At 37.3% G+C, this 13,323-nt stretch overlaps 1 protein-coding gene across 1 annotated transcript in view; it reads right to left on the reverse strand.

Annotated features, from left to right (window-relative positions):
• Window positions 1–7,934, reverse strand: part of gbe1b (glucan (1,4-alpha-), branching enzyme 1b) — a 75,679-nt gene extending 67,745 nt beyond the window's left edge. The window contains exon 1 of the mRNA XM_041995554.1: window positions 7,778–7,934. Coding sequence (XP_041851488.1) covers window positions 7,778–7,875 — 98 coding nt within the window. The 5' untranslated portion in view covers window positions 7,876–7,934. The remainder of the gene's footprint in view (window positions 1–7,777) is intronic.
• Window positions 7,935–13,323: the final 5,389 nt, after the last annotated feature.

Here is a 13,323-nt window from a genome sequence, read left to right on the forward strand (position 1 = left end):
TCTTTTAAGACAAATTGGGGAAGTCTTCTCTGTCATGCAGTGTTTACATTGGAAAACATGGAACACCACATCTTGAGTTGGCCAGCGTGTTTAGTAGATTGTCACTGCAATGTGAACAATATAATGTATAATATAAACACCAAAAACAAAATGATTCAGACCAATTTGAACAGGAGTTTGTAAATGCCTCATCCTAATGATTCCTTGCTTACTTTATCTTCTTGAGGTCCATCCTCAGGATGCATACCTGCTTCATTGCCTCAAGAATGTGTGACTGCAGGCCTCCCTTAAAAGATAAATGTCTGTCTATCACCTTCAACGGCAAATAGCAGACCAACTACTTCACTATTTATCTCACTTAAGTTTCTGCAACCAAGCTGGTGTCCATATCAGATTCTCAGAGTGCAGAGAGGCTCCTTCAGCCAGCAGGGTTAAGTGCACTCCCTCCCCTTCACCCCTGAAGCAAAGCTCTGACTTGCCTATGAATGCCCCGGGGTTAGTGATGATGGGCTGCTCCCTGTGTCGAGCATGCTGGATACAGACAGCGGTTGCCAAATGGAACCCTTTAAAGTCAAACCAATGCTGCCATATAGCTCCTTTGCCACTTTGTCCCCATTTCAAGCATATGCTGAAAGGAAGGACAAAGGGAGCATTCACTCTGGGGCAGAGTTCCAAAGCAACAGTATTCATGCCCATGAAAGTCATGACTATGATTATAAATGAGTTCCAGCAGGTTGAGCTTGAGGGACAAGGAGGCAGAATCCAGGATTGTATGAATGCATTTTTCACAAGCCTCATGTCCGTTTCTGCTTTAGACAAAAGCAAGCAGGTTGGGTCAGATCACACATCAAAAATATTTGAACTGTGTATAAAATGACAGATTTCACCCCAGAAGGCCAGCCACCCCTCCCCCTCAATGCTGGAACTGGTACAGCATCTATACATCCTTCATCCTTACCTGTTTTACTAAAAAGGTACAAATCATGCATTTTACCTCTGTATCAAGGATGGATCTACACATGGTATTCACAGGCAATATTTGGCTGTAAAACAACCTCCCATAAAGTTGCAAAAAGCAGAGCTTCAGACCATCTCATCACATATGACAATCTCTTGTTTTCCTCCAGTGCTGGCCCTGAATTCCTAATGCAAGCAAGTCAGTATTAACACTGCAGGACTGGAGTTCTGTTTATAATGGCTGCTTTTCCCGGAAACTAGAACTTTTCTTGGTATGTTCTAAAATTGTGTAAACATTTCATTTTATTATTCCTTCTGTAACGTTACTGTGATGGGAGTACAGTGTCAAAGGAATGTTTTCAGATCATTTGAGGTTTTCTGCGTATCAGACTAACAACAACTCTCCACAACTGTAAGGAAAAAAAAGAAAAAAAGAAAGAAAAACCATCTTAAAACGGTACAGTGTGTAAGAGTTCCTGGCATCTAGTGGTAAAGATTGGCATAAAAATTACTTCAAATACCAAATTCAGTGGTGCAAAATCTTTCTCCCAAATAGTGGAGAGTGGTAATCTAGTGGTGACACAGGTGAGTTTAGGTCTTGAGAATCCAGGTTTGAGTCGCAGGTGTGCCAACAGAGTTGAACCACTGCAGGCCCTTGAGCAAGGACTTTACCTCCTCCCAACTGCTCTCCGGGCGGCAAAATATACAGACATACATAAGTATTTATATTTCTGTGGCTAAACAGTCTGATTTTTGGAGGCTGGAATAAGAAAGATTTTCCATAACTTTTTTTCCAGTAAAAATTGTTCCTAAAGGAAAGGACCAAATAAAAAGACAAGCAAAAACGGAAGACGATTAGTCGGAAGAAGCTCTATTGAAAATCAAAGTTAGGATTGAGCAGGTACTTAAGGAGGTTCAGAAGAGAGCTCATCAATGAGAAAACTGAGGCTCAAAGGGTTCTCAGAAACAATGGCAGGAACTTCATTTCAGCACAGTCAAAAGTAGAGGAAGATCAATCATCTCCAGGGACAGAAGATGGTCAGTCCTCTCAGCCACAAAAGAAACGAACCTTGCAGGAGACTGAAGTGCACTGGGCAAAAAATGCAGAGCAGTATAACATCCAGGCCAGATGATCTGAAGCCAAAAAGTCAAGTTCTTATCATTCCTGGCACCAGCAGTGGAATACAACTACTAAACACTGTACTATTTGTGGCAGGAGGATCCATCTTTGATCCCCTCTTGCCTCCCCCGAGAGTTTGTCTCACATGTCACAAAAACGTAGCATGTGCCATCTTGGTACCAACGGAGTAAAAAGCAGCTGCTGCCAGTTTTTCCAAGTTGAATGCAAGACAAAAATTAATTTCCTAACTTAAAAAATGTATCCAACATATGTTTTTATTTTCTCTATGACTTTTTAGTTAAAGATTATGACAGTAAAGGCAAAGTGGTTGAGGGATCTAAGCATAGCATGTTTAGGATACACACTCAAGTTTTTACCATATAAGGTTCTCTGTCCTACAGACTGGATTCACACACGAACATGTATTCAATGCAAATGAGCATCCTATAGGCAAACTCTATGATTGAAGGATACAGGACAGAGGAATTTTCTTTGTTTAAACCCTATATAAGACTTCAGGTCTTCGTTCTGGTTTTGGGACCTACAGATTTTTCTGCAGAAATCTGTTTTGATGTCTGAACTTTTGTAATAAACTTCGTTTTATTATTCAAGTCAGCATCCAGAGACATTTTTGCCTGAAAGCCAATTTTTCCACATCTCCTGATTCAAGATACATCATGGTGCTAAGCAATAACTGTTTACGTAACCATGGTAATGTTTCATATTTCAGTGCTGAGATGCTCATATAACACACAATCAGCAAAAGCGTTACAGCTGCTAAAATCGCAGAGTCCCGAGCAAATCACAGTCATGCTAAGCTACAGAAATTAATCAAAAACAAAGTCCTCAACTGATATGAACTGTTGGAAGACCACTTGAAAATGGCAGTAAAAACAGAATTAACTGTATATGAATCCTGTATTTAATAGTAAATAGTGTAAAGATAATGTGACTTCTGGTCAAACAGCATTGTTTCTACCTGCTTACTTAAAATTGATATGAAGATCATTACCTTCTGTTTTCAATTATATTTTTCAGTCTTTCAATTTTGTTGTACCCTGTTTACTCAACTAATAATTCTAACAATTTCTGACAATTTTCTGGCATGACTATATGAGTTTGGTAACTGTTTTCACAAAGTAGTTGAACTGATATCATTTTGGGAATCTTAATTTAGTGTGATCAGGCCTGTTGTGATGTTTGTGATTGACGGTGACAGCTGAAGCACACTGGTGCCAATTCTGAACCGCATCAAGACGTACATGAAACAGGTTTTCAGCTCTTGATTTCAGCCCGTTTTAGGCCAGCAGAAGGGTGATGCCAATAATGTCCTTCCTTACAAAGTGCATTAATGAGGCCGAGAGGGGCCCTGGAAATTTGAAGAGACGCTGACTACATTTTCCTGTCAATCTACCAACTTTTCAGACCCTTAAGAGGTATAACATTAATTATAACACAAAAGTTACTGTCAGAAAAAGGCTCCATCCATTCTGTTAGCCAAGAATGTGCATCTTTTTCCATCTTTGACTCCTTTTTCTGGTTTCAACTGATTAGTTTTCAGTCAGAGCACATCCATTCGTAATCATCACCTCAAAGGGAATAATCAGATTTGCTTTACATATATTGCATCACCCTTCCAAGCAGAAGACCAAGATTCACGGCTGCATTTTCACTTTGAAATGAGTTGCGATGATATATTCTAATGAAAACAGCAGTTCCAATGTTCCCTCATTTCATTTGGTCACATTTAAGAGACACACGATGCCCAAAGCTTTAAAATCCTAGCACTTCCTGCAGACTTGCACAACAGGAAGGGCACATAATGAAGCATGACAACAGAGTGCTGCTCACTGTGGCTGTAACCTGTAAGAGGCATCAACGGCTGTTTGCACAATCAGTCTGCAAAAAGCATCCTGATTAAATAAAGCAAAAGCTGCTGACCGCGACCGCTAATACTGTAACTAATTACAATGGGATACTCGCAAGATCTGCTGGAATCATTTCAACTGTGGCTGCATCTGGTGTGAAGCAAAGTTCAGCTGAGATGTGGGCAGCCTCCAGTCATGGCACAGTGATGAAATCGAAAGAATCAATCTTTGTGGTCATAGGTCTCTTTCTGATAAGCCAGCTAAATTCTTTGCAGAGGGGACACAGCATGGCACCGTTGTCTGATTTCTGCCTGCGTTCATGATATGGTTTTTTGACTCTGAGTGTGAGAACATTGAGAGCTTATCAAGAATTAACCTTCACACAGCAGTGATCCTATATGTAAAATAATTTATGTGCAACTTTCATCGGTGGGACAGGTGTTCGAGACATGTCTAAGGTGCGGTGAAGCTGAAAAATCCCAAGCTGTGTCTGAGATGGAACTGACACGCTTATCTCTCTGTGAGCCTAGAGCCCTGCTCACTTGCTTCAAATACAAAGCAGGTGGTCCCTTACCTGCCACATGGAAAAACAAGGCCTGCCATAGTAATGAAAATGGATAAAACTATGTGGCCCCTGTGTAAAATTCTAAAGCCTTTTACTTAAATAAGATCAAGTAAATGAGGCTCATTTAACATCAAGTGCATTTACTTCATTTTAGCCCTGTTTATTTATCATGTTCCTGTCAAAGTGCAGAAAGTGAATATGGAGAGATTTTTTTAAAGACCACTGTGTATTGACACACACTGCGTCTATTTGTTCATGAAGATTACTGCAGACACAAGGTACACAAGGTTGAGATATTTACAGAGTTGGGTTCTTTTGGCCACTCTAATTTTTAGCAAATAAAATTTCATTTTGGTGTCCCCTCCAGAGATTAAGAAAAAAAAAAAAGAGTTAATACAACATTATCTAAACTAAGTCACAAAAAACTATGCCTATTAATTTTGACCTCACATTGTTAAACCTGAGTATATGGGAAGGATTTATGAGTTTTCTTCCTGCATTATTCAAGTGCAGACATTTTAATATTGTGTTTAATAAGATGAATGAATGTCTAAGAAATTATAAAAGTGCCAGGATAGTCTGACAAAGCAATATATGGATTGCATAAATCTCTATATAATCAGAATCTTTTAAAGAAAAGAAAAACTTTGGATTAGAGGGGGGGTTCATTTAAAGTATAATTTTGTTTTATAATAAACTGCTGCTCCAATTACAAATTACTTACAGTACACATAAAAGATAGCTTTCAGAACAATTTTCTACTTTCTTGTTCATCACTGGAAGAAAATATAAGAATCAGCTAAAATTAATGCACTATGCAAACACTTCACAGCCTTTTAACAAAATCCTAAATTCCAGATTTTTGTATTTAATATAATAAAAATATAAACTTCTGGCAACTGCAAAAATAATGTGAATGTTTACATGCCTTATGACCCAAACTTTTTCCCCTTTTATTTAAAAAAAAGATGTCTTATTTTACTAATACATGAGCAGCTTTTTACTTGTGCAAATGTCACCTTTATCCACCTACAAAACAAGTGCATATTAGTGATGCCTTTTTGTTTTCGGCAGTTAAGAGTTCAGCTAGCTTACAGCTAAATTTAAAGTGATGATAATTATTAGAGTTAAATCAATCCATTCTGTGGCTTTAAAAAAAAAAAAAAAAGACGGTGTGCAATGTCAGGCTGAACCACGTGTGATAGAGGAGAGGATAAAATTGAGCTTGAACTTCTTGGGAGGGCAGGGGTTGCCTAATATAATGGTAGAGGAAATTGAAAAGTTACCATAATTATGCTGATGACACATTCATTTACATAACCATCTCACTAGAAGACCATAGTCCAGTCCAAACACTGATGAAATGCATTGATCAAATTAAGGCTTGGATGTGTCAGAACTTCCTTCAGTTGAATGAAGAGAAAACTAAAATAATAATTTTTGGAGACAAGTGAGAAAGATAAAAAGTCAGCACTCAACTTCAAAGAGCGAAGTTAGAAACCAACAACCAAGCCTGAAATCTGGGAGTAGTCACGGACTCAGACCTGAATTTTAGCAGTCACATTAAGACAGATGTGAAATCCTTTTATCACTTAAATAACATATCGAGGATTAAAGGACTGATACCTCAGCAGGATTCAGAAAAACTTGTCCTTGCCTTTATCTTTCGTAGACCAGTCTACTGTAATGCTGTCCTTACAGGTCTCCCAAAAAAAGTCCATCAGACAGCTGCTGTTAGTCCAAACGCTGCTGCCCTAGTCCTCACTAAGACCAAGAAAGTAGATCATATAACTTCAGTCCTCAGATCTTTAAACTGCTTCCTGTCTGTCCAAGAACTGACTTCAAAATCCGGGCAAGTTTAACTCGGTGACAGCCAGGTGCTGGGTCCGCAAAGCGAGCCCACATCATCAGCTCTCCACCACTGTGCTTCGCAGTTTCTATGTGATGTTTGCCTAGATGAGGTTAAAAAAAAAGGGTGTCTCCCATAAATGCTGCTGTGTGCTATGATCAAAAATCTTTATTTTATTTTGATCAGTTTAAGACACATTTTTGCAGAAGTCTTGTGATTTTTTCAGATTTAACTTTGCGCTGTGCTAGCATGTTCTTTAAGATGGAAGAGGCTTCTCATGTCAACCAAACAAGCCATACATTTTCAGTCTTTTTCCAGCAGAACTGTCATTTACTTTAACATGCTAACATTTTTCGTTTCTTCAGCTCCAAACATTGTGTGGTTGATGTCTTTCCTTTCTGGTATTTCACACCTAAATGCTCCACACCGGCAAACCAACAAAACTTCTGTTTTTACATAGGGGATCACACTCGCTGATGATTATTTAATGAAGTGTAATCAATTAGCAGCATCTGGATTTTACTCGCCCTCTTGATTTGACACAATGGAACTGCTTAGTTTTCCCACTCACTGATTCTGTCTTAGTTTCTGCTCAGTGAAATGAGATAGTGATCATGTGTTGATGATCATCTGCATCTAATTTTAAACATAGTAAGGACTAGATTATTTTTTTGTACTCTGATACATCAGACCTCATAGTCATGTGTATTTGTTCACATGAGTGAAAAATTGTCTGAAGGTCAAGGCTAGGCTGAAAGAGCGAATTGTGCAACACTTTCTGTCCACTTCAGACGTGTTAGTGACACTGCAAAGTTTCACCACAATATTAGCTGAAAAAGCCTGCTGTATTAGTTAGAAATGCAAATTCTGATCCAAGTTTTCACGTCACAGATAAGTGATGAACACCTTATAAGAGAGAATTATAAGAGAGAAGGGGCTACCTGTAGACAAACAAAGTGTAAGTGAAGCTCGACCAACAGCCTGAAACAGTCCCAGACCATTTTAGCTCAAAGCACCGCCACGACATGGACATCACCTGACTGAAACACGCACACGTTTCAATCGCACACAAAGTTGACACAACTTGGGGTTTTCAGCAAGTAATTATGGTATCGGATCATCTCTTAATGTAAACTCGGGTCATTCTGCAGGCTAGAGGAGTTGCAAGCTATATTAGCCACAATGCATGAAGGAGGTCGAAGCTCAGTACGACGGACCCTAATTCAAAAAAGTCAAAAGTGAACACAGAAGGAGAATCTGATGTGTTGCAATGATCACTTCTTCTAAGGAGTATATTTTCATTTGATGAGTGGCAGCGTAAACCTGGCTCTTTCCTTGCTTTGCCGGGGACTGATTTAGGAGACAAACTGTATACAAAACTGCTGCTTTATTCTATTTGATTTGCTTTTTTTTTTTACCTCCTTTGGAAGTCCTTCTCGAACGGTTTTAGATAGGGATCCATTTGGAGAAGACAGCTGAAATTAGGAATGGTAACAGTATACTCTAGGTCTGCCATGGTTTCTCCAGACAAGACCAATCGAGTACAGAGTGCAGCTCACAATGACATGAAGGGAGAACAGGGACGCGTTTTGTACCCGGAAACAACAGCGAATCAGGGTGCTTTCTGTCTGCTAAGCCCACCCCATCACAATATGCAGGTTTCCTGATGGTTAGACACACGAACATGTGAGAGACGAACCAAGTTCAGATGTGATAACACTGTAGCTTTAAGATGGCAGCAGATGAAGCGTCTGCACATCAGAGGGAGATAAATCGATTGGTACGCAGATGTGCGGCTTTGCTGAAAATGAGACTGCATAACTTTTATGGCTTTAAAAGTATTAAGTCTATTAAAATAAACAATTACACATACAAATAATTAAACTGCAGACGTGTGATGAGTACTTTGTGATGACCAAAGATGCTGACATGCAGTATCATGACATTTTCTGGATGAATCCTGTTATGATGACCATATTTTAGCACCCCTGCCATGCCAAATGACATTAATCATTTCCAACAACAGGCTACTATACCTTAAACAGGCTCTTTACAGGCTTTCATACTCCCATGAAAACTGACCCTAATAATGAATGAATCTGCGTTTGTGTGCTCTATCCTCACCAGCATGCACAGGTGCAAAAGTGAAATGCAGGGCTCATTAAAAACATATAAGCTAAACAGCATATAATGCATTTTTTGTTAATACATCACAAGTCATATTGTCATTTCAAATTATTCAGTAATGATATCACATATACTGTAACATGATTTTCTAATATTGTGTAGTCTGAGTTCCTAAGGGGTACTTCCTGTTTCATAGAGTGGCAAAACAAGTAATAGCCACTTAAAATCATATAAATCTAATATATCAATAAAATGAACCAAGACATTTGAATCTCACTTTTATCTAATGTTCAGACATTTGTTTTGAAACTGTACAAATGAATGAATGAATGAGCAATATGTTTGTTTTTTTTTTTATTTAACCAAATTTGCATATGAAAAAGGTTTGTAAGTTTTTCATAATGTGAGCTGTAATGACCAGAACACACTCTAGAGACCTCTACTGGAGATTTGGGCCTTTTAAGCTTGTGGTGTTGAGTTAATACAAGCTACTGACTGTGCTTTACTGGCTGTGTAGTTTGGATACTTTCTTTTTCTTTCTTTTTTTGTAAACTTTCTATCTGTTTTTTTTTTTTTTTTTTTTTTTTTGGTACAACAGACTGCATTCACAAATATACCCTTCATGAAAAGAGGTTCTGCCAAAGTTTGTTTAGTGTGAGTGTCTGCTGCCACATAAGTGTAGGAGACTCAACAAAAGTGTTTGTGTGCGTGCATGGCAGTGGTTGAGGACATTTTCTGCTTATCTGTTCAATTGTAATGCTGAAAATGTGAGTTTGTCCTTAAAACATGCAACATCCACTTCACCAGCACTTCCTCATTTTCATTTAATAAGCCTATCAGTCCAAAACTGAATGCTCACATTGTTTTGATGTTATTGTTTATTGCCTCGGCAAGCCTCACCACAAAGCAGCTTCACAGAAGTACCGGGACTAAGTTATTGAATTTGGGATGGATAGCCTTGTGATAATTTAGATTAAATCCCTCTTGGAAGAGGCTGATAAATATGCATGCTGACTGAAGACACAGAACAGCTCTTGAGAGTGTTGTCCTTGTCACAAAATAAAACTGTCCTAGCTAAAGGTCACAAAGTGAGTGTCTTTCTGAAGAGCCATCTGTTGGTAATAGATGGAACAAGGGTGTTGCTGTCCACAGCAGAAGGTTATGCCAATAAATGTTGTCTCTTTGATTCACAGCTAAATAACAAATGTTTACAAGTATATGTGGGAAGACACAGAGCTCAGGGACAACAAGAGAGAAAATATTAGACTTTAGCTGAATGATGTGAAAATGACAAGCTGCCATAAGCAGATGATTGATTTGATATTTTAGCACTATAGCTAAAAAAACAACAAATCAAAGATTTTCCTATATTTTCTACATGTATTAAATTCCACTAACATTGGAAATGTTATATTTATTTTGAGTCTCTGTGATGGACCGGAAATCTGTCCTCCCTCTCACCCTGTGACAGCTGCAAAAGCAGCAATGACTCACAAGAAAGCACACAATAGATTTGTTTGCTCAAAAATCAAACTGCAGTAATGTCACAAAAAGGGGAGGAACTGTGAGATGTAATGTTTTTTTAATGGCCTCTTAGTTTGTATTTGGAAGCTTTCGGGCAATGTGGTGCAAACCCTTTGTATTTATTAATGTTTAACCCTAATTCCTAAACATATTTTCATTTATAACCAAACCTAATCATGTATTTTTTTATGCCTGACTCTAAAAGTTTCTGAAAGTAAAGTAGAACAATAAAATATTGTTAATAGGATTTGAAGTTGTCTTGTATGACATCTGGTAGTGTAACATTGTCATCTACATCCTCGTAGCTCCTCAAACACTTAATATTTGTTCATGTTAATACTTATTTAAATGCTTGGTACATATAAAACTTGTAAAGTATCACATTTGTGACAGTTTCACATAACACAAAACATAAGTATATTACAACTTACAAAGGAAAATTCATGCATGCAACATTTTTGGAGCCTTGGAAGAAAATAACATTACAATGTTTGAGTACACACGGCAGTTTCATGTAACACAGGTGTTGGCATGTTACAAATTTGTGACTCACAAGTACTCGTATCAAGACAGATTGTTAAAATAAAGCATTTTTTAATTTTAATATCCCTGAATTGACCAATGCCTGCATCATGTCAAGTAGCAGAAGGAACATGACTCATCTGGGATTTTCCACATAAGAGCTGATATCATTTTCACACATTTTGTTTAAAAGCCACTTAAATAGGCAGGAGGAAAACTTGTGTTTAATACCTCTAGAGCTCTAATCCCTTTAGGTCACATATGATTTTAATATGTTTTAATGATTGTGTTGGCCTTTGCAAAAGCCCCTTTTTATTTAGAAGAAAGATTCAAAAGATTTCTTTTTGCCTTGACAACAGTCTTTCAATTAATACTTTTACATTGGACGGTGTCATTGAAACTGTTGTTTCTCATTACTGAAGGTAGTCACTTCACCATATAGCAAAATTGAGCTGGCAGCTAACTTTGGTTTCCCATGTTAATGACAACACAAATGCTAGCAGTGGCATCTGAAATGGTGCACAGTCTCAGAAGCACAATACAATGGAAGCTATGCAATTCCACAGACCAGCAAGATGAAAAAATACAATAGAAAACTGTGTGTACAAGCTACTGCAAGGCAAGGTAAGTTTATTTATATATCACAGTTAAACGACAGGGTGATTCAAAGTGCCTCACACAGACATTAAAACATCATCACACAGTAGAAAATAAGCAGCATAATTTAAAATTAAAACAAAAGAGAATGGAAAAAGAAAGAACATAAATAAAAGTAATATTAAAAACATGAAGTTAAAACAAAAATCAAGCCAAAAAGAAACAATGCAGATTTGGACTTTTAACTGAAAACTATTCAATGCAGCAGAGAACAGGTGTGTCTTTAACCTGGATTTAAATAAACTGAGTGTTTCAGCTCATCTTTGGCTTTCTGGGAGTTTATTACAGACATGTGGAGCATAGAAGCTGAATGCAGCTTCTCTGTGTCTGGTTCTGACTCCAGGAAGTGATAAAAGACCGGATCCAGATGACCTGAGGGGTCTGTTACATATTAGATGGCTTGGAGCTACCCCATAACAATTATGATCACATAATAATTACTATGATGAATAAATTAATAAACAAAAGTCTCACGAGTTCAACATTAGTTCAACTAAAACAACCTCAATAAATCTAGCTGACACAACTTGGTATCACATTACAATATACTGTGTATTAAAATATAAAAACACTCATGAAATTAATTTCTACTAATTAACTGTTATTAACTTTGTTGACACTAGTCTCATTTACATATGAACTTAAAAACTTATTACATGATTTCATGTTTTCCTGTTTTCCAATAGATTATATAACAACAGTGTGACTTTGGTCTATTTTCTCAGTCAGGAATAACCTGAAAAAGCAGAGTTTTGTTGTTACCTCATTAAAATATCAGACAGACATTCAATAACGCTGCAAATTTCCAACAAGCCATTCCTCAGTTCCTTGAATCTCATTCACCCAGACTTTACCCCAACACATTATTGCTTTTCCCAAGATGGTTCCGGCTCTGGATCCTTGCAATTTAATCAATGAGAAGAGGTGTGAAAATAAGATCCAAAACATCCATGGGTTTTGAACATATCGTTCGTCTGCTTCTGAACTGTATGTCCCACTGTAGCTAGTCAGTAAGACATCATATCAGAGATGCAAAACACAATTGAAATGCCAGTTCTGTGGGACTTAATAGAAGCTGACACAAACAGCCTTCTCATTCAATTAAAGTGGCGTGAGTGCACAAGCAAGCTGCACTGATATCATTTGTAATGAAGAAAATACAATTAGTCATTAAATATCTGTAATTATTCATGAAAGCATTGTAGAGCATCGAAGCTGAGAGAATTACACTCCAGGGTGTTTAAGCATTATTAAACTCATCTAACACATAAATGATAGCAGCTAAAACCGATGACTGAACTGAGATTTACTTGAATATTAAGAATGCTAAAAGTATTTGTTATGACACTACATTGCCATTTGACCAGCGAAATGCAGAGCAGAAACGAGAAAAAAAAAAAATCGGTAGTACTAAAGATTATAGCGAACAATGAGTGAATAAGGGAAACTACAATATAATGGAATTACATTTATTTAGTGTAGTGTTTCCCATTGTTAATTCAACTTCTTGACTTCCTGAGCCAAAACTGACCCTAAATGATATAATCCAGTTGTTTTGCTAATGTAAAAGTTAGGTCATACTACCCTAAAATATGGCTCATTGTGCCGTTACATAAAGTACCACTGGGACAATCAGCATTAAGGAAATTAGAATTGTGAGTTGTTGTTAACACATTTCTTACTACTTGATCAGTTTTAGACTAGATCATCACTTTGCAACATGACCATCAGTTCAATTATAACATGGGTTGCATTAAATCATAAAACATTTTGAGAAGTTTTGTCATTTCTTGCTTCGCTTTGGGGAGTAACATAATTTATTTATGGTCAGAAAATGGCCATGACTGAGGCTAAAATTGATTCCTTTTCTACAATGTGAACATTACCTAGTGAACTCCATTTCTATGCTTCACATGTATATGCTGACATGACCTCTAAGTCTCATGTTTTTGTTATGGGGCATATCTGCTTGCACTTTGGAGAAGATGACAATTGTTCATTATCATGACCATATTGTTAAAATTGTAATTTCACAATGTTTTTAGACCACTTGAAATACAGCTTTAGAGAATCTGGCAATGCAAAATGTTTTTAAATGCTTCTAACAGCTATACAAGTAAAGAATAATAGTTAC

This window comes from Melanotaenia boesemani, chromosome 9 (assembly GCF_017639745.1).
Source record: "Melanotaenia boesemani isolate fMelBoe1 chromosome 9, fMelBoe1.pri, whole genome shotgun sequence".
NCBI classification, from domain to species: domain Eukaryota; kingdom Metazoa; phylum Chordata; class Actinopteri; order Atheriniformes; family Melanotaeniidae; genus Melanotaenia; species Melanotaenia boesemani.